The sequence below is a fragment of the Rhinolophus sinicus genome, linkage group LG09, assembly GCF_036562045.2.
Source record: "Rhinolophus sinicus isolate RSC01 linkage group LG09, ASM3656204v1, whole genome shotgun sequence".
Classification (NCBI taxonomy): Eukaryota; Metazoa; Chordata; class Mammalia; order Chiroptera; family Rhinolophidae; genus Rhinolophus; species Rhinolophus sinicus.
Genome location: NC_133758.1, coordinates 58,420,328 through 58,442,973, shown reverse-complemented (window position 1 = coordinate 58,442,973; position 22,646 = coordinate 58,420,328). Strand labels below are relative to the sequence as shown.

The following is a 22,646-nucleotide window of genomic DNA, read 5'->3' as shown; positions in this document are numbered from 1 at the left end:
CAATTCTGTTAATTACTTGCTGTGCGTTCTTGGGCAGGTTATTGGGCCTGTTTTAGCCTGTCTTTATCTGCATTAGGAATTACACTACCTTACTGGGTCGTAGAGTTTTGGAAACATACAATGTTATTTGCAGCCAACTTAATTTAAATAAAGAGAGAGTGTGGAAGCCAGGAGAAGCAGAGGCCAGTTCCATGAAGGATACCCAGCAGCACATGGGTGGGAGTAGTTGGCTGAGGTGGGCCTTCCCCGGGAGACGCAAAGGCGTGGCAGCCTGAAAATTTAGTAAGCAAAAGTCAAAGCTTACGCTCTAAACCTGTTTCACCATCTCTAAAACGGAGGTAAGAACTTGAGCTTCTCTGAAGGCTATGACGGTCCAATGCGAAATGCACAGGATGGCACGGTTAAGACTCACACCTCAGTGCAGAGTCCCAGCGCCAGATGAAACTTCGAGCCTATCCTCTCTGTGTTACCGCCCCCGGGCCAGAGCAGGAAGCCTGGGCTGCGGGGGATTCTAATCCAGCAACACTGCCGGAAGTGGGTGGGGCGAGCCCCCATGGCCGCCGCGATGGGCGCAGTCATGAGCCAATGGAGAGCAGAGGCGTTTCCGCCTCCGCCAATGGATCGCCGACCAAGGCGGGCCCTGACAAACCGTTCTTGTAACTGCCGCATGGTAACCCGGGCGCCGGGTTTGGGCAACTATCTCCTGGTGTTCCACTCAGGTCTTGATTCCGGACGTCTGCAGGATGAAGATTGAGGAGGTGAAGAGCACCACTAAGACGCAGCGCATCGCCTCCCACAGCCACGTGAAGGGGCTGGGGCTGGACGAGAGCGGCCTGGCCAAGCAAGCGGCATCGGGGCTCGTGGGCCAGGAGAACGCGCGAGAGGTGTGGCGGGCGGGCCAGGGGATTGGGGCGTTGAGCACGCCGCTGCCGCGAGGGGCCGCTGACGTGGGGGCTCAGACCTGGGTGTGCGCTAGGGTGTACCGCTGAAGTATTTTCAGAGCAGTGAAAATTGGCTATGGGGGGCGGCGAGGGGGGCGCCTCATGGACTGGGAGTGGAGCCGTTCCAGGATAGCGGGTGACGACCCCACGGGGGCGGTTGACTGCTTGCTTCATCTTTGGCAAGTCTTGAGTGAGTCCCCCACTCCGTGCCATGCTCTGTTCGCGACGCTGGGATCCAGCGGGGAACAAGATAGATAAGGTTCCTGCTCTCATGGAGCTTACATTTTAGTGTGGTGAGAGACGACAAACGTTTAAACCAGTAATTATTATATTTTACTGGAGATCACTTCCTGCGGGGCTTTGCTGACCGTGGGAAGGAATTTGGAGTTTTGTGAACGCAGTGGGAGGCTATGGGGGTTTTAAAGTAGGGGAGTGATCAGCCTGAAAAAGCTCACTTTGATTCCCAGGGCCTGGGACCTGAAGGAGGGAAGTGGGAGTTACAGAGAAGAGCAGCCTGCTTCACTCATGCTCAGCATCCTATTGCCCATTCCAATTCAATCTACTTTTATTAAGTGGCAATTATGCTAAGTCCAAAAGTATTACATTATAATCACAAAACTATTCAAGCTTTTCTTTTTTCCAGAATAAAAAATTGAGGATGGGAGAGGTCACTTCACCTATACACTTGCCACTCAGTTTAGTAATGGTAACGGTAGGATTTGTACCCACGTGTATTTCTGGTCCCAAATTAGTGCTCTCCTCTCAGCTTGATGTGCTCTCAGATCCATGCCTCTTGGCCTCGCCATTTAGCAGCTACAGAACCCTTAATTAAGACCGTTTCCTCCTACCCTAATTGTACTAATACAGAGGACCAAAGGTTTCCATTTTGAGCATCATCTTTCCAAAAAGGAAATATTGGTATGGTCAAGCTGGCTTTCAAATTTCTCTTTATGTAGCTTCTGCTTACTGAGGACCTGTTACTGCAAATAGCTAACATTGGTTGAGTGCTTTCTATGGGCCAAGTGCTGTACTAAGCAGCTTTAACTCCATTGTCTTGTTTTCACCACCCTAATAATTGTTTCTCCCTGACTTTAAGACACACACAAAAAGTTGTAAGACTTGTATATTGAATACCTGTGTGCCTAAATTCTACAGTTAACATTTTACTCTGTTGCTTTATCATATATATATATATTCATTTATCCATCCACCAATCCACTTTTGCATTTCAAAATGAGTTGCAGACTATAGTACATTTTACCCTTAAACCCTTTAGCATTTATGCCACTATCATGAACCATTTCAGATAAGGAAATTGTAGTTCACAGATGTTAAGTGGGTAGGTCCAAGGTCACTCCGCTGGTAGTGGTAGAGCCACGATTTAAACCCAAGTCCAGAATCCATGTTCTTAACTGATGCTGTATGCCTCTGTACAACTATGAGCTTCCTGAGCATAAATATATTATTAGTATTATTAAATACCCAGAACTTGACTCTTTATAGGGGCTCGGTATTTATTTATTGAATTAATAGGCATTCCACTTCAGCTACCAGGTCCTTGTATGACTCTGGTCACATCAGCAGTCTTGTTGGTGTTTGATATCCTCATCCGAAAAAGGAGAGAGTTTGACTAGGTGATCTTTTAAAGGCCCTTCCACTTTTTAAATTTTAGTACTCACTGAACATACCTACCTCACTAGAGAGAAGTTGGAGCTAAACTGACGAAGGTTAAATGAAAGAGGTCCTAGTGTGTGAATAAGAGTACATATCCAAGGTTTGGAAAGTCTCTTCTGTCTCTTGAATTTCCCAAAGACTTTCAATGCTGAGGATTATGATATGACAGGTTCTATGGAAAAAAACCATAGTGGCTCTGTTATCTTTTTAGAAATGCAGCATCTGAAGAATAGTTTCTAGGCTCTTTTAAGGGCACTGTGCTTTTCCAGCTGAGCCAGAAATGGAATATAGCACATCTACTACACGCATTCCTTGAACCCACAATTTCTGAGGGGCTGTCATAAGTGTGGGATCAAGGTACTTCTCCACAGCCCATGGGGAATAGTGGTAGAGGAGATAAGACAGATTCCCAAGACTCTGTTAATAGGGTAGTGTTGTCACTACCCAGAGAGAAGAGCTGTGGCCTCCCCTAAGGCAAGGAATTTGATCTTGAGGATTCGGAAGGCATTCAGTGAATCTTAAGGTGCCACAGGTTTAACCTCATATACAGCATTTATTTTGTAGCATCTTGGGATGGTTAACTGGTGGCAAACTAGTAGTATATGTCATTGATTCTTAGCCCTTAATAGGTTAATTTGGAAATCTGATGAAAGCTGTGAATCTTCTCCCTGGAAAAATGTACATATGAACATAATATGCACACTTATTTCCAATTTCATTTCCAATTTCAGGAAGTGTGTGGGCTCCTGGGGACTATCTCTGGTCCCCAGGCTAAAAGTCACTACTCTCATTCGTACTCCTACTGTCTGTTCCTCCACACAGCAGCCATCAAGATCTTTTAAAAACAAATCATCATAACATGATACATAGCCTAAGACCTTTTCAGTGGCTTCCCATTACATGTAGAATAAAATCCAAATATTACTGTGGACTCTATAAAATTCTGTTCTGAGTTCTGGCCCCTGCTTGCCTCTTTAACCTCACTTTCCCATTCTTGTTTGTTATACTTTGGTCATTGTAGCCTTTCTGTCCCTCGGACATACCAAGCTCATTACTATATTTTGAATTTACTATTTCCTTTGAGTGCAACACTGATGTCTGCCCTGCCCAGAGCTTCACATGTGAGGTGTGATCAGAAAATACAATGAATGTTTAAATTAAAAAAGAAAATTATTACAGTAAAAGACATTGCCATTAATCCCCCTCAAAATATTCCCCCTCGCTTCGAACACTTATCGCATCATTCTTGCCACTTTTTGAAGCTGTTCTGGAAGTTCTCTTTTGTGAGTATCTTTACTTCACCCTGCATCATGACAATGCTCCGTGTCACACATCACTTCTGTTACAGCAACTTCTGTCAAAAACATTACAGTGTGTCCTCATCCACCTTAGTCACCGGATCTGGCACCGTGTGACTTCGGGCTCTTCCCCGAAGTCAAAATGACCATGAAAGGTAAACATTTTGAATCAATTTAGGACATTGAGGCAGCCATGACTGTGCAACCAAAGATACTAGTGAAAGGGGACTTCCAGAACTGCTTCAGAAAGTGGCAAGAATGATGGGATAAGTGTGTTCAATGCGAAGGGGAGTATTCTGAGGGGGATTAATGGCAATGTGTCTTTTACTGTAATAATTTATTTTTTATTTAAACATTCACCGTATTTTGTGATCAGACTTCGTATCAAATATAACGTCATCAGAGAGGTCTTCCCAGATCACTCTAGTGTAACTTCTGCCCCAGCCGCTTCCTCTGTCATTATCCTTTTTTCTTCATGATAGATCTTGTACAATGTCTTTGTGATTGTCTTTCTTCTCCACTGGAACAGGAGTTCCATGAGCACAAGTCTTTTCTATTTTACCCTCCACTGCCTCCAGCAGTGTATTGGCACTCAGTGTTGGTTGAATGAGTATGTGAATTGTTTGGATCAGAGACTGGACTTTTTCCCCCTGTGAAACATTTTAATACTGATTTGTTATTTCCACTGTGGTGTCTAGGCATGCGGAGTGATAGTAGAATTAATCAAAAGCAAGAAAATGGCTGGAAGAGCTGTCTTGTTGGCAGGACCTCCTGGAACTGGCAAGGTACTCATTTTCTCTCATTTCTTTTAATCTGCTCAGGAGAATGATCTTAATGTTGAATGTCTAAGCCAAATAGAATTTGTGGCTTAACTAGTCTTTGTTTAGCTAAATTGGTTATATGTATGTTTTTAAAACTAATGTTTAATAATACAATTGAGTCTCTAAAATCCATGCTTCTAAAATTCAGATTATGCTGGCTGACCTCCAGAGAACAGAGAATGAAGTCCTCAGAGGGGTCTCATTGTCTTTAGAATTTGTCCTGTATCTCTTTTAAGTCTCTTTTGCTTTGGAAATACATTTCTGTTGGCTTAGGGCTTCATAAAATCTTCAGAGTGACATCTTACTCGAGGGGTATAAAAACAGCAAGCATTTTTCTGAATGTTAACTTTACCCGCACTATTATGGCTGTGTGAGAGATGAGGAGAAAAAGAAAGAAGAAAGGAATTAGGGACATGATTTTTATCTTCAAGGGGCTTACAGGGCACAGAGAAGAAACCATGACAGCACAAAATGCTTCAGTTGAACACTAAGCTGCGAGATATTGACTGATCTTAAATGCAGCTTGGAGTAGAGCAGGAGGCAGCACTGAGGGCTAGTAAAGCTGGAAGGGTTGGTTGAGTCTTGACAGTTGCCCTGCAAAGTGGGGAGAGGATTTAGCTTTGCAGGAAAGAAAAGGGCCTTCCAGGTAAAGAAGGCAGTAAGGCTTCTGTTGGGACCCATGACTGCCTAGATACTTGAAATGCTCCAAAGTCCCCAGTCTGAGCCCTTGCTTGTTCTTTAAAAGGGCCACTTGGTACAGGAGAGTAGGAGCTTAAGATTCTGTTTGTAAAGAAATAAGCTTTAAATTCCATCTCTGGTGCGGACTTGCCGTGAGACCCAAGGCAGGTCTCTTAGCCTTTCTGAAGTAGTAGCATATGCCCTGACTATTTCAGGATGTTATTAAACTGATCAGTTGTAAGATAATACTTTTAATTATCATTTGAAATCATAAATTGAATTGATGGTGTATCTTATACTGGTGTCTTAAAACAGAAGAAGTGCTATGTTGCTTAAGTTTTTTTTAACTCAAACATACCATATAAAGGTGAGCTATCATTACCTCTGCAGGCAACATTAGCTTGTCCAATGTATTTACCATTTATTTGCGTTACTATTCCTTCTTACATCTCAGACCCTGACTTACCCTCCATTTTTCTTCTTCCGAAAGTACGTCATTGAGAAGTTCCTTCGAGAGGTTTGTTGATGTCAAAGTCAGGTTTGTAATTATTATGTTGTCCTTGTTTTGAAAGATAGTTCAGTTGACAGCTTATTTTCTCTTAGTACTATTATTTCTCTCAATGATGTTGGCTTCTAGTTTTGCTTCTTAGAAGTCTAATTTTGAGGATTTTGGTTTTTCTGCTGGATGTTTTGGAGATGTTTTTGGTTTTGGTTTTTCACTATGGTATGTCAAAGAGTGAATTTATTTTTATTTATCCAGCTTGATGTTAATTGTGTTTTCTGAATCTGAATATTATGTCTCTAATGAGTTCTGGGAAGTTATTGGCCTTTATTTTTTTAGATATTGCCTTTCCCTATATTCTCTCCTTCTGGAAATTCAGTTAGATGTTAAGTTTGTCTGCAAAGGTTCTCAACCTGTGTTAATTTTGCTTCCCCAAGGGACATTTGGCAATGTCTAGAGACATTTTTGGTTATCACAACTTGGTTGGGCAGGGAATGCTTCAAGGAATCTCATGAGTGGAGGCCACAGGTGCTGCTAAACATCCTACAGTGTGCCCAGGGTAGTCTCTACAGGGAATTATCCAGTTCAAAATGTCAATAGTGCCAACATTGGGACACCCTGGGCTAGAACTTCTCATTTTGTCTTTCACCTTTTTTTTTCATATTTTCCATCTTTTTCACTTTGCTGCATTCTGGGTGATTTCTTTAGACCTCTGTTCCAGTCTCATTGTCTTGTAAGCTGTGACTAAGTAAGTGACTGCTTAATCCAATCCATTGAACTTTTTTCTTTTCATTTTGAAAACTTTGAAATCTACAAAAGAGTTGAAAGAATAATATGATGACCCTCTCTATACCCTACACATAGATGACTAATTGTAAATATTTTGTGACATTTGCTTTTCTAAGATTTTATTTCTGAACCATGTGAAAGTAAGTGCGAGGACATTTTCCCACATTACCAGGATATTATCATCACACCCAAGAGAGTTAAAATTGCTAATAGTATTAGCAGATGTCTAATTTATATTAAAGTTTCTCCAAGCTGTTCTAGTTTTTGGCTGTTTCATTTTTTTGTACTTTTAAATTCAGAATGTAATTAAGGATCACATATTGAATCCATTGTTATGTCTCTTTAGTCTCTTTTTATCTAGAACAGTTACCCTCTCCACCATTTTTTTGTTTTGTTTTCCTTTATGGCATTGATACTTTTGAAGAGTCCAGGACAGTTTTTTTGTACAATGACCTACAACTGTTCTACAGTGATTGCCTAACTGTTTTTGTATGAAATGTTAAATACTTTGGCACTACACTGCATAGATGTTGTTGTATCCTTCCATCGTTTCATAACAGGAGGTTGATGCCAGGTTCTGCTGTGAAGTTACTGGTTCTCTTTGTAATCAATAAGTAATCTGTGAAGTGACATATTGAGATGTTGCAAATATCCTTTTTCCCTGTGGGTTTAACATTCATTGACAGTCACTGCTTATCAATTATCACATTGGTGGTTGCAAAATGGTGATTTAAAAAAAAAAAAATTAAAATATAGCTAACATACAATATTATATTAGTTTTAGGTATATGCTATAATTATTCAACATTTATGTAGCTAAAGATGTGATCACCGTGGTAAGTCCAGCAACCATCTGACACTGTACTATGCTATCACTATATTATTGACTATATTCCCTGTGCTGTACATTACATCCCCATGACTTACTTGTTTTATACCTGGAAATTTGAACCTCTTATTCCCCTTCACCTTTCCCCGCCCCTTTTTAGTTTTTCAATTACAGTTGACATTCAGTATTATTTTATATTAATTTCAGGTTTACAGCATAGTGGTTAGATATTTATATAATTTAAGAAGTGATCCCCCTGACTAGTCTAGTACCCGCCTGGCACTATATGTAATTATTACCATGTTATTGACTATATTTCCTATGCTTTACATCCCTATGACTATTTTGTAACTACCAATTTGTACTTCTTAATTCCTTCCCTTTTCACCCTGACTCCCAACCCGTCCCATCTATCACCCCAATACATCTAGTACCCATCTGACACCATACATAGTTATTACAATATTATTGACTGTATTCCTTATGCTATACCCTATATCTCCATGACTACTGTAACAACCAATTTGCACTCCTTAATCCCTTGCCCTTTCTCACCCACCCTCCAACCCCCCTTCCATTTGACAACCATCAAAATGTTCTCTGTATTTATGAGTTTGTTTCTGTTTCATTTATTTATTTATTTTGTTCTTTAGATTCCACATAAAAGCAAAATCACCTTGCGTCTGTCTTTCTCTGTCTGACACTCCACTCAGCACAGTACCCTCCAGGTCCATCCATGCTGCTGTACATGGCAAGAACCCATTCCCTTCCATGGCCGAGCTATATTCCATTGTATATACGTATCACCTCTTCTTTATTCATCTATCAGTGGATACCCAGGCTGCCTCCACGTCTTGGCCATTGTAAACAATGCTGCAATGAACATATGGATACACACATCCCCTTGAAGTAGTACTTTGGGTTTCTTCAGATGAGTAACTGAAGTGGGAATACTCGGTCCTTCTTTGTCTCTTGTTGCAGACTTTGCTTTAAAGTCTATTTTGCCTGGTATTAGTATTGCTACTCTAGCTTTGTTGTTTGTTTGTTTCCATTTTCATGAAATGTCTTTTTCCTATTCCTTTACGTTCAGTCTGTGGTGTCTTTCGATCTGAAGTGAGTCTCTGGTAGGCAGCATATGTAAGGGTCTTGTTTTCTTATCCATTCAGCCACCCTACCTTTTGACTGGAGCGTTTATATCATTTACATTGAAAGTAATTGTTGATATGTAGTTATTGCCATTTTACTATTGATATATATATGTGTATATATATATATGTGTGTGTGTGTGTGTGTGTATATATATATATTTTTTTTTTGTATTAAAAATGTCCCTCTAAGATTCCTTGTAATTCTGGTTTGGTGGTGATGAACTCCTTTAGCTTTTTCTAGTATGGGAAGCTCTTTCCCTGAAGCTAGACAATTCAGTTTCCACCCCCTCTTCTTCTGCCTCCCCCTACCCCCACTCCGGTTCAAGCCATTGTTTCTCAGTCGAGTTGTGTAGGACACAGCTCCCTGGCCCATGCTGGTATTATGAGCCTTGTGCTCCCCCCCCGGCTGAGGCAGTTGGTCGCCAGTTGTCGGTTGGCCGCTTACAGCAACTCACGGCAGCTCACGCTGGCCATCGGCCAGTCCTGGCAGCACACGGTAGCCCATGGAAGCACAGCAGCCCGTGGCAGCATATAGCAGCTCATGCCAACCTCCGGCTGCTCACAGCAGCCCAGCTCCAGGGAGAGCTGTTGTTCACAATCTTAGCTGTAGAGGGCACAGCTTCTTGGCCCATGTGGGAATTGAACTGGCAACCTCGGCGTTAGGAGCACAGCGCTCCAACCACCTGAGCCACTGGGCCGGCCCCAGGTTTTCCCCACATATGTCCCTGGTGCCTTTTGAGCTGCAGACTCAGTGCTGGTGCTCAGAGCGAGTGAGTCTATCAGCGAGTGAGTCCTTTAAGAGGAGTGCCTGGGACTGCACCTGCTCTCATCTCACTCAGCCACAAGCTCCACTGGTTTTCACAGCCAGAAGTTATGGGGACTTCTCTCCCTGGCACTGAAACCCTGGGCTGGGGAGGCTGGGACCTCTCCCTCTTGGGGATTCATCTGAAGCCGAGTTATCCCTCTTGATTTTAATGGCCATCTGCAGGTGTGGGACCAGCCCGTTCTGGATCTCTGACCCTCCTACCAGTCTCGGCGTGGCTTCTTCTGTATGTCCTTAGTTGCAGGGCTTCGGTTCAGCTAGGTTTCAGTGGCTCTCAATGATGGTTATTCTGTAATTTACTTGTGATTTTGATGTGGTCGTGAGAGGATGTAAGCACAGCTTTTACCTACTCTGCTATCTTGACCTGAACCAAAGTGGTTGGTCATTTTTTCTATCATTAAATTTATTGGATGACATTGGGTAATAATAATATTTATATAAGTTTCAGGTATACAGCTTTGTAATTCACTTCTGTATATTCTATTGTGTGGCCATCACCCAAAGTCTAGTCTTCCATCACCGTATATTTGTCCCCTTTTACCCTCTTTGTCCTCTCCCACCTCTCTTCCCCTCTGGTAGCCATCATTCTGTTGTCTCTTTCTATGTTTTTTTATTTGTTTGTATTGTTTGTTCATTTGTTGTTTTATATCTCACATCTGAGTAAAATCATACACTTCTTAGCGTTTTGCTTCTAACTTATTTCACTTAAGCATAGTACTTTTAAGATCCATCCATGTTGTCGCAAATAGCAATATTTCATCTTTATGTTGGTCAAGTAGTATTCCATTGTATATATGTACCACATCTTCTTTATCCAATCATCCGTTGAAGGACACTTAGGTTGTTTCCATGTCTTGGCTATTGTAAATAATGGTGCAGTGAACATAGGGATACATATATCTTTATGAATAAGTGTTTTCAAATTTTTTGGGTAGTTACCTAGAAGAGGGATTGCTGGGTCATACGGTAGTTCTAGTCTTAATTTTTTGAGGAACCTCCATACTGTTTTCCATATTGGCTGCACCAGTTTACATTCCCACCAGCAATGTATGAGGGTTCCCTTTTCTCCACATCCTTTCAACACTTGTCATTTCTTGTCTTAGTGATACTAGAAAATGGTGATTTTTCTAAATGTCATTTATTCTACATATATTATAGCTTGCTCTTTTTGTTTGTTTCTTTTGTAAAGATGGAGCAACCCCCCCAAAGTTCTGTTGTTTTTCTTTTCTTTAAAATCTGGCTATTTTTGATAACCTCTTGTTCCTTGTTCATGAAGGAATTTCTTCTTTTTTTTTTGTATGCTGTATCTGCTTGTGAAATCGTGGGTTTTTTTTTTTTTTTTTTTAAATTGGGGAAGGGGAACAGGACTTTATTGGGGAACAGTGTGTACTTCCAGGACTTTTTCCAAGTCAAGTTGTTGTCCTTTCAATCTTAGTTGTGGAGGGCACAGCTCAGCTCCAGGTCCAGTTGCCGTTGTTAGTTGCAGGAGGCACAGCCCACCATCCCTTGTGGGAGTTGAACTGGCAACTTTGTGGTTGAGAGGATGCACTCCAACCAACTGAGCCATCCGGGAGCTCAGCGGCAGCTCAGCTCAAGGTGCCGTGTTCAATCTTAGTTGCAGGGGCGCAGCCCACTATCCCTTGCTGGAGTTGAGTTGTCGAACCGGCAACCTTGTGGTTGAGAGCCTGCGCTCCAACCAACTGAGCCATCTGGCCACCTGGGAGCTGAGTGGCAGCTCATTGACTTCATTCTAGGTGTGGAGGACGCAGTTCGCTGGCCCATGTGGGAATCGAACCGGCAGCCCCGTTGCCCAGAGCTCGCGCTCTAATCAACTGAGCCACCCGTCCGCCCTGTGAAATCATGTTTCATCAAATCTGTGAGGCTTCTCTAAAGTTAGGACTGAGTACTTCCTAAGAGGACTTGTGAGGGGCCCTGCTTTGCTACCAACCCAGGGCACTTGATGTGAATTTTGTGGGTTGGATCTTCTGGCCATCAGGTAGTGTAAAGACTAGGGTTTCTGGGCGAGAATTCCTGCCCGTTCTCAGGAATTTTTCTCACTTTTCCGTTCCCGAATCCCAAGAAAAGTTGGTCAGGAAATCGGGAAAATTGAACCCAGGTGATTGGGAGTATCGGCCATCACTTTGTGGAAACGATTCATCGTGGAGAACAGAAAACAGTTTATATCTCGGGATTTGGGAATGGGAAAGCGAAAAAAATTCCTGAGAATGGGCGGGAACTCCCGCCTGGAAACCCTAGTAAAGACCAATCCTAAATCTGTTTGAGAGCATGATAGGGACACTTGTTTTCCTCACCCAGAGCCAATGCAAGACTGACAAGTTTATACTTTGTACCTCAAGGAGATTTTTTATGGCCCACCTTTTCTACTAATGTGGGACACTTCAAGAGTCATTTTTATTCAGGGGTTTCTGCCTTAATGCTATACCTTGCTGGGTTTCTGGTATCTGTCCAACACCCACTGAACTTTCAAGGCAATGGACTTGAAACCCAAATTACTCTGGGTTTATTTTTGTTTGTTTGTTTATATATTTATGTACGTATGTATGCATTTATTTATTTGTTTGTTTTTAGGTGTTTTGTAACAGGAAGGATTTTTAGTGGCTCTAGTGTGCCATACTGGAAGCATAAGTCCTTCATTCCTTTTGTAGTATTGTACCATTTTCCTCCAGGAAATAGGAGAAATTCTCAGCATTTACAGGTTTGTCCAATCCCTTTTGATGTGTATGAAGGCGTGTGGTAATTCTCCTGCTTTATAGTATGCTGATGGGGCCCCAGAGTTTAAGCAACTTAACTAATGACAGTCAGGAATATGGTGCTTATTTAGAGGTGCAAATACATAGTTCATATGGACGTTCCATTCTTTTTTTTTTTTTTTTTTTTTTTTTTAATTAAATTTATTGGGGTGACAATTGTTAGTAAAATTACATAGATTTCAGGTGTACAATTCTGTATTACATCATCTATAAATCCCATTGTGTGTTCACCACCCAGAGTCAGTTCTCTTTCCATCACCATATATTCGATCCCCCTTACCCTCATCTCCCACCCCCCACCCCCCGCCCCCGTTACCCTCTGGCAACCACTGAACTATTGTCTGTGTCTATGAGTTTCTGTTTCTCATTTGTTTGTCTTGTTCTTTTGTTGTTCTTGGTTTATATACCACATATCAGTGAAATCACATGGTTCTCTGCTTTTTCTGTCTGACTTGTTTCGCTCAGCATTACTCTCTCAAGATCCATCCATGTTGTCACAAATGTTCCTATATCATCTTTTCTTACTGACCAATAGTATTCCATTGTGTATATATACCACAACTTCTTTATCCATTCATCTATCGAAGGACATTTTGGTTGTTTCCATGTCTTGGCCACCGTAAACAAAGCTGCAATGAACATTGGAGCACACGTGTCTTTATCTCTAAATGTTTTCAGATTTTTGGGTAGATACCCAGAAGAGGGATTGCTGGGTCATATGGCAATTCTATTCGTAATTCTTTGAGAAACCTCCACACTGCCTTCCATAACGGCTGCACCAGTCTGCATTCCCACCAACAGTGTATGAGGGTTCCTTTTCTCCACAGCCTCTCCAACATTTGTTATTGTTTGTCTTGTTGATGATAGCCATTCTGACTGGGGTGAGGTGATATCTCATTGTGGTTTTGATTTGCATTTCTCTGATGATTAGTGATGTTGAGCATTTTTTCATATGTCTATTTGCCATTTGTATGTCCTCTTTGGAGAAATGTCTCTTCAAGTCCTCTGCCCATTTTTCAATTGGGTTGTTTGTTTTTTGTTGTTGAGTTGCATGAGTTCCTTGTATATTCTGGATACTAGCCCCTTATCGGAGGCACTGTTTGCAAAAATCTTCTCCCATTCAGTTGGTGGCCTCTTTATTTTGTCAATGGTTTCTTTTGCTGTGCAGAAGCTTTTAAGTTTCATATAGTCCCATTCGTTTATTTTAGCTTTTACTTCCATTGCCTTTGGAGTCAAGTTCATAAAATGCTCTTTGAACCCAAGGTCCATAAGTTTAGTACCTATGTTTTCTTCTATGCAGTTTATTGTGTCAGGTCTTATGCTTAAGTCTTTGATCCATTTTGAATTAACTTTGGTACATGGTGACAAATAGCAGTCCAGTTTCATTCTTTTGCACGTGGCTATCCAATTCTCCCAGCACCATTTATTGAAGAGGCTGTCTTTGCTCCATTGTATGTTTTTAGCTTCTTTGTCAAAAATTATCTGTCCATATTTATGTGGTTTTATTTCTGGGTTCTCAATTCTATTCCATTGGTCTATGTGTCTGTTTTTCTGCCAATACCATGCTGTTTTGATTATTGTAGCCCTGTAGTACAAGCCAAAGTCAGGAAGTGTGATACCTCCATTATAGTTCTTTTTCTTAAGATTGCTTTGGCTATTCGGGGTCTTTTGTGGTTCCAAACAAATCTGATGATTTTTTGTTCTATTTCTTTAAAATATGCCATTGGGATTTTGATGGGGATTGCATTGAATCTGTATATTGCTTTGGGTAATATGGCCATTTTAACTATGTTGATTCTTCCAATCCATGAGCACGGAATGTCTTTCCATTTCTTTGTGTCTTCTTCAATTTCTTTCAAAAATGTCTTATAGTTTTCAGCATATAGGTCTTTCACATCCTTGGTTAAGTTTATTCCTAGGTATTTTATTCTTTTTGCTGCAATTGCAAAAGGAATTGTTTTTTGTATTTCTTTTTCTGAGATTTCATTGTTAGTATATAGGAAGGCAATGGACTTTTGTGCGTTGATTTTGTAGCCGGCAACTTTACTGTATTCGTTGATTGTTTCTAATAGCTTTTTGGTGGAGTCTTTAGGGTTTTCTATATATAGCATCATGTCATCTGCAAAGAGTGATAATTTAACTTCTTCATTCCCAATTTGGATGCCTTTTATTTCTTTCTCTTGCCTGATTGCTCTGGCAAGGACTTCCAACACTATGTTGAAAAGCAGAGGTGATAGGGGACATCCCTGTCGTGTTCCTGGGACGTTCCATTCTTAAGGATCTCACACCATTAATTATAGGCCTATGTGTTGGGTTTCAGTAAAAGGAGATTTTCAGATAAGAGTGAAAATAAAGTAGATTTCTTCAACCTTCTTTTGGCAACCACCTCTTTTTTGTGTGCCACCTGCATAGGGGTGGGCTGGGCACAAAGAAATAATATGGAGATTGAGGTTTGCTTCTTACCTCTGCTGCTTGATAACTGTTTGACCTTGTGTGAGTTGGTAACCTCTGCATTTCAGTTTCTAAATCTCTAAAATGCCAACTAGACTGTCAAGTTCATAAGCTAATTGGGAGGATTCAATGAGATCTCTCATGTAGGTGATCTAGCAGTATATATATACTGTATTTCCCCAAAAATAAGACCTCGCCAGAGTATCAGCTCTAATGCATGATCATTTTTGGAGCAAAAATTAATATAAGACCCGGTCTTATTGTAATATAACATAAGACCCGGTCTTATTGTAATATAATATAGGACCTGGTCTTAAATAACACAAGATCAGGTATAATATAATATAGTATAATATAATACCGGGTCGTATATTAATTTTTGCTCCAAAAGATGCATTAGAGCTGATGGTTCTGCTAGGTCTTATTTTTGGGGAAACACGGTAGTAGGTGCTTGGTCACTTACTTGAGATATAGTATACCTGCCATATTGTATACCTGTCTTCGGGGAGCCTTTAAGTGCAGGAAACTAGACACACTTGAAACATTTCTGAAGTAAGTATTTATCATATTTTAATGGGAGTATATTGATCATCTCTTTTTATTAAGTAGAGATGGAGGGATGCCATAAAATCAGATGCAGTCACTGTCTTTGAAGTTTGCAACTGAGGGTAGGGAGTTCGGCCTGTAAAGATACCTGGATGAGAAAGAGGAGAGACTTAAGGTTGCAGGGTTTAGATAGAAGGCAGACGTAGCTAGCCTGTGGCTTCCATTGGGAGGCCTGGTGTTAGAGTACTACTCCTCTCACTGTGCCCCATCATGCTCCAGAGATTTTTTCCCTTCGCTCTTAGAATACTAGAAAGTAACAGTTTTAGAGGTATCATTCTCGAGATCACAATCTCAGATGCCTACTCAGACAGGCAGTGGGGATGAGTGAAACGCCTGGGTGCAAGCTCCAGGGAGCAGTGCAGCTGGAGGCAGTCTAGAGCAGAACCCACAATATCTCTGAGATATGCCTGTAAATAGCTTGATTTTTATGTGAAGGTTGCCAACATTCAAAAGTGAGCAACAGAGGACAACCCAGATGGCTCAGTATGTAAACGCTGTGCTTACCTTCTCTTACAACCTTATCAAAATTACAACTAATCTACAAAACAACCATTATTGAGAATCGCCTAAAATCAAGCTGAACTAAAGCCTTTCAACTAAGGACGTGCAGAAGAAGCCACCTCCAGACTGGTAGGAAGGGCAGAGACGTGGAACGGGCTGGCCCCACATCTGCGTGTGACCATTAAAGATCAGGAGGAATATTTCGGCTGTGGAGATTCCCCTCCACCCCCCAGAGGAGCGAGAGGTCCCAGCCCAGGGTTCCAGTGCCGGGAAGAGAAGTCCCCATAATTTCTGGTTGTGAAAACCAGTGGAGATTGTGACTGAGTGAGACTGAGTACAATTGCACTCCAGGCACTCCTATTAAAAGGACTGTGCACAGACTTACCCACCAACGGAGCCCCTTGATTTGAGGCCCAGTGCTGGTGCAGCAGCTGGAAAGGTGGCAGGGACATATGATGGCCGGGGTGGGGGGTGGGGGGTGTAGAACTGAGTTGTCCGGCTTGGGACGGGCTGGAGAGGTGGCTTTCTCCTGGTTGGAGGAGCTGCTGGAGTACATTGTTTCTTTGCTGAGGCTTCCCACTTCCCGCTTGGGGATGCAGGCGGCTGCCATACCTGAGTCTCTGACATTTGTTCGCCACACCCTGGCAGTTTGCGACCCGGCCCCGCCCAGCTTTTGGGCACACCCAGGCTGCTTCCAGTGGCTTTTTCGTGCAGACCGCCTGTCTTGGCTCAAGGTACAGACCTTCCTAGGGTCGCTCAAAGGTTTGGGGAACCCAGACAAGCAGCATCTGGCTTGAGCATGTCTTGTATGTTTGGCTGAGCAGCCCTAAGTACAGCACTAGCGGCAGCCGGCCTTGGTTTACAGCTTGGCCTCTTAAGGCACTTCCAAGCACAGCACAGGCCATCTGCGGATTTCTTTGTGGCTCCTGCTGGGTGGCCCTGGGTGGGGCACAGGCTGTGGCTGAACTTGACTTGCAGTAGATCCCCTCCAAGGTGGTCCTAGGGCTGGTGCACCCAGTGGCCAGCTTCAAAACAAGCTGGAGCATCACCCAGTTGCCTCCCAAGTATGACACACCCACGGGGTGGATTGGGCAGCCACCAGAGTCCTGCTGAGGCAGATCCTGCTCTGTAGAATCAGACCCTGCATAACAACCCTTCCACTGTAGTTAAGGCCAGTCCTCACAACCAGTGAGCCCAAGGGTCAGCCCTTCCTACTGATGTGCAATTATCAACCAAGGCTCAATTACAAGAGAAGGGCACATACAACCCACACAAAGGACTCACCTGGAGTGCATGACTCAGGTGACCAGAAAGACTGCACCACTGAACCCCACAGCACACCTACTACATAAGGCCATTCTACTAACACTGGAAGACATAGCAGCCCTACCTAATACACAGAAACAAACACAGGGAGGCATTCAAAATGGGGAGACAAAGAAACGTGTCCCAAACAAAAGAACAGAACAAAGCTCCAGAAAAAGAACTAAGTAAAATGGAGATAAACAATCTATTACACGCAGAGTTTCAAACACTGGTTATAAGAATGCTCAGTGATCTCAGGGAAAAGTGCAACAGAGAGATAGGAAGCATAAAAATGGAGATGGAAACCATGAAAAAGAACCAGTCAGAAATAAAGGACACAATAACGGAAACGAAGAATATGTTACAGGGAATCAACAGTAGATTACATGAAGCAGAGGATCCAACCAGTGATGTAAAAGGTAAGGTAGCAGAAAACACCCAACCAGAACAGAACAGAAAAAAGAAAAAAATCCAAAAAATTGAGAAGAGTTTAAGGGGTCTCTGGGACAATATCAAACTTACCAACATTCGCATTGTAGGGGTACCAGAAGGAGAAGAGATAGAGCAAGGAATTGAAAACCTATTTGAAGAAATAATGACAGAAAACTTCTCTAACCTGGTGAAGGAAATAGACATACAAGCCAGAGACTCCCAAACGAGATAAACCCAAAGAGGCCAACACCAAGACACATCATAATTAAAACACCAGAGGTTAGTGACAGAGAGAACCTTAAAAGCAGCAGGAGAAAATCAGTTAGTTACCTACAAGGGAGCCCCCATAAGACTGTCAGCTGATTTCTCAACAGAAACTTTGCAGGCAAAAAGGGAGAGGCAGGAAATATTCCAAGTGGTGAAAAGCAAGGACCTACAACCAAGATTACTCCAGCAAAGCTATCATTTAGAATGAAGGACAGATAGAGAGCTTCCCAGACAAGAAAAAGCTGAAGGAGTTCATCACCACCAAACCAGTATTACAAGGATTCTTAGGGGGACTTCTTGAAGATGGGAGGGGGATTAAGGATGGGTGAAAGGGGAAAGAATTAAGAAATACAAATTGGTTGCTACACAGTAGTCATGGAGATGTAGGTTATAGCATAAGGAATATAGTCAATAATATTGTAATAACTAGGTAAGGTGCCAGATAGGTACTAGATCTATCAGGGTGACAGATGGGAATGGGGTTGGGTGCAGAGTGAAAAAGGTGAAGGCATTAAGAAATATAAATTGATAGTTAATACAATATGGGGAATATAATCAACAATGTTGTAAAGATCATGTAAGGTACCTGATGGGCAGTGGACTTATCAGGGGGATCACTTCATAGACTGTGTCCAATGTGCTAGACACCTGAAGCTAAAGTAGAATAATATTGAATGTCAACTATAACTAAATATATAGGCATAAATATTTGCCTATGGGATGTGGAGTACAACATAGGGAAGATAGTCAATGGTATTGTAACAGCTATATAAGACGTCAGAGGTAGTAGCTTGGCAGGTGTGTTATCACTTTATGAGGGGTTTAAATGTCTAACTAGTACATTGCTTTGTACAGCTGAAACTAGTAAAAAATAAATTAAAAAAATAATAATAAAGTGAGAAGAAAAAAAGAGAGCAACAAATTGAGTTTAAAAACACACGAGACTGTGCTGGGCGAAACAGAATCAGTTGGCTACCTAGTATGATCTAACCCAGGACTTTATTTGGCAGATTAGGAAATCGGGCACCAGAGATTCACCCTGTGCCCAGGTTCACACTGAAAATTAGTGGCGTAACCAGGGCTAAAACCCAGTTTCTGCCCCTTAGGCCAGTGCTTTTTGTGCTACTGTGTGTGCTGATTCTCTAAAGGATTCTTCTGTCTCAAAACTATCACCAAAGGGGCATTGAAAAGGAAATCTAAGCAGAACGTTTAGTGGGCCAATTTTAAAGCATTGTCTCAGCCACATTGTTCTCCTTCAGTAGCAAGCTTATTTTCTTCCTAGGCCATATACCTTGTGAACTGATCTTATTCAGGCTCTTATTTCACAGCTGAGGAAAGATGAAAATGGCATTAAAAGGCCGTGGGATTTCCCAGTCCTGTACCAGCTTTAAAGGCCTAGCTTTTCATACTTGATATTTGATCATATATCTGTTAAGTTTGCTTCTGTTTAGTATCAACTGTGGTTGTCTTACCAAAAATCAACTTGTAGTTTTATTAGAGCATGTTTAAGTGTAATTTAAGACCAGCTCATAGCTTCAGAATCCTTCCTCATGTAGTCTTCATTATTTGTGGGCCACTTAATATAAAGTGACCATCATGCAATTCATCCCTTGATTATTGATTTCTGATGCGTTGTAGATTGGTGTCTTCCTGTATCTGTGAAAACTAAAAGCAGTGTCTCAAAGATCCAGTAGTGGGGTTCTTAAAAATTAGGTCAGGACCCTCTTTTGCTATTGAGGGAACAGTTTTAGAAGACTGTACTAATTGATGGAAACATGATCTCTAACCCTGCTGCCAGAGTTTAACTCCCCACTCTGCCATTTTCTGGATTATGGTACCTAGGATGTGTTATTTAATCTCTCTGTGTTTCAGTTTCCTCATTTGTAAAGTGGGGAAAGTCTTAGCATCTAATTCGTAGGGTGTGTGGGAGGGTCATGTGAAGCACTTAGAGTTGGGCCTGCAGTGGGTCTCAATGAATGATAACTATTGTAACTACAGGGATGATTAAAAATGTCATTTAGATTATAATTGACAAGTTATCAAACATTTATTGTGTGAAACATGCCAAATGATATTAAAACTAAAAGGACCAGATTTTCTGTTGTTCCCGGTTAATAATTTTTTTATAGCATATGTTTCTGAATGATCATATTTTCAAGAATGTAACAAAAAGTATGTTTCCTTGTTTTCTGTAGACAGCTCTAGCTCTGGCTATTGCTCAGGAGCTGGGTAGTAAGGTGCCTTTCTGCCCCATGGTGGGGAGTGAAGTTTATTCTACAGAGATCAAGAAGACAGAGGTGCTGATGGAGAACTTCCGCAGGGCCATTGGTGAGTATCACATTTGTGGTAGGAGGGCTCACTTGCACGGCGCACTCTTGTGATTGTGAAAATGCCTTGATGACTTGTATTTGTTGCACTGTTCTTTTTTTTCTTTGCACCATTAATGTTATCTTTGCAAACAAAACAAATACCCAGCTTTTTTAATTGAAGTGCTTTAGCAGTTAGCAAATATGGGCCCCAGCTATGGGGCTGGGGTTCTTCACCTGACAAAGCAGATGTTTCTATAAAGTGATTTTTTTCAAAAACAAGTCAGATTTTCCTGGCAGCCTCATTATGCTTTTAGAGATGACTGTCCACGGAAAAGATTCTGCACTAAAGTCCAAAGCATTAGGTGCCATGCTGCCACAGTGCCCCTGGTCCTAGATGTTGAGCCAGAAGAACTGGTCTGTCAGAAAATGAGGATACCATTTAGCCATTGGCAGAGCTTTGAGGCCGGTGGTTCTAGCCTCGTAGGGTGTGGATCTACCATATTGAGTTTTTGTTATGTGCCAGGCCCCTGCATTGACTACCTTTTCCTCCCCCAAGAGGAAGCTCTCTGTCTTCATTTAGCATCTTATAAAATAGTCTCAGAAAGTTCAATAACTTGCCTACAGTGAACCAGCTAGTAAGTAGCAGAGCTCTAGTTTGAACCTAATCTGTCTGATTCTGGAGCCCATGCTCTGAAGATCTGCTGTGAGGAGAAAATGGCCTCTCTCCCAAATGTTTCCCTCTTGCCAGCCAGGAGTGTGGGGTAGTTTCCTGGCCCCATTTCTGCTGGCCTAGCTCTGGGAAAATCTCAACTTCCCTCACACCTGCTTGTAGAAATAGCTTATTCCTTTTAAGCTGTTCAGAAATATTTACTGTGTGGGATTCTATCACTATGTAGGATTCTGTCACTATGATATAGTTGCTGAGTCATGGGTTATGAACACTTGTCAGAGTGCCTGTACCATTTTTCAGTCCCTCTGGTTGTCAAACCAAGGTAAGTATTCTGAAGAAGGAAGTTTACTATAAAACTTCAAGGAAATTGTGCAAGTTTAAGAAAGAGTAGGTTTGTCTAACCCAGAATCCTTGCCTCACGGCAGCTAATGTTTAGTTTAGGGGTAAGATCCTATAGGGCCTTTAGGCCATGGTTAGGGCTTTGGCTTTTTCGCTGAAAGAAGTAATTGGAGAATGACTTTGGTTTTGTAAGAGTTTCTCTGGCTGGAGTATGGAGAAGGGACACTAAGGAGAGCGAGGGTATAGCCAGAGAGATCATGAAGAGTCTATGCAAGAGGTGGTGGTGGCTTTGACCAGGGTGGTGGTGGCAGGTGGTAAGTGTTTCGATTCTGGATATAGTTGGATGAGGGAGCTGGCAGGATTTCCTGAAGAATTAGATATAGGGGCTGAAACAAAGAGGCGGTGAGGATGTCAGTTTTGTCATTTTGGGAGATGGGAAGGAGCAGATTAGGTATTCATTAAATGTCTACTGTGGATATAGAAGGCAGTGTTTATCTTTGTTACTCTAGTTGCTGGCACATAGTGGGTGCTCAGTGGAGTTTTTCTGAATTAGAGAAGGGGGTGGACTTTAAAGCAGAGGAAAAAACAGAAGCCTTTAGGTGAAGTAAGATAGCCCTTGGTCTGTGTCTGGCAATACACATATTTTTTATTTACACAGTGTTTTTAAAAATAAAATTTGAATTATGTAGTTGCCAGCATTTAGAGATTGGGAGATGTCATATAAAATCCTTCGTTCTGGCTTCTTGAAAGAAGCTTTCATCCCGCTCAGCAGCAGTAGGTCGAAGCTCCTGGTAAGTGGTCCTCTCCTTTTCAGAGTAGGCTTCCCCCAGTCTCTGTGAGACTTACTCTACTTCTTGATGTTCCCTGCCAGGTCATGGTAAGCTCTGGGGTTTGGGACTCTTGTTCTAAACCAGAGACACTGTGAAATGCGCCTGTAGGCTGTTTTGTGTTACTTTGAATGTGGACTTTTTTAAACTGCAAAATATTTTATTGGAAGTTGGATTTTTTGATGGCTATTTTAAACTGAAATATACATATAGAAGAGTATGTAAAACATACCTATAATTTAACAATTAATTATGAAGTAAACGTTTGTGTAATCACCACTTAAAGTGCAGAGCACAGCCAGCACTGCAGACGTCACTCAAGTTCACAGCCCCTTACCTCTCCCAATGTGTACCCCATAGAATGCAAGTTGTGTGACAGTGGCTTCTGTCGTCATCATAACTCTGTGTACCCTTGTGTGTATCCCTAGGTAATGTGGCTGAATATTGCCCTTTTAAACTTTATCTAAATGGAACCTATTCTAGGTGTTGTGTCTTGCTTCGTTTATATTTGTAAGGTTCAGCCCGTGTTATTGACATGAATCGCTGTTGTTGCCATCGTTATCTGGAAAAACAATGGAAATGGCTCACAGGACCCTCCTCAGGGTTTCAAACCTTTTAGCCATTGGGGTTTTTCCATATTAGAACAGTGGTGGTTTAATGGTGGG

At 41.9% G+C, this 22,646-nt stretch overlaps 1 protein-coding gene across 2 annotated transcripts in view; it reads left to right on the top strand.

The window, feature by feature from the left end:
- The first annotated feature begins 623 nt into the window (after positions 1-623).
- RUVBL1 (RuvB like AAA ATPase 1) overlaps positions 624-22,646 on the top strand; it is a 48,789-nt gene continuing 26,766 nt past the window's right edge. The window contains exons 1-3 of one of the 2 annotated variants that reach the window (XM_019718680.2): positions 624-758; positions 4,612-4,698; positions 20,032-20,164. In XM_019718680.2, the coding sequence (XP_019574239.1) occupies positions 744-758; positions 4,612-4,698; positions 20,032-20,164 (235 nt within the window). In that variant the 5' untranslated portion in view covers positions 624-743. Of the gene's footprint in view, positions 885-4,611; positions 4,699-20,031; positions 20,165-22,646 lie in introns of both variants that reach the window. The other variant, XM_019718679.2, reaches the window with a different exon arrangement.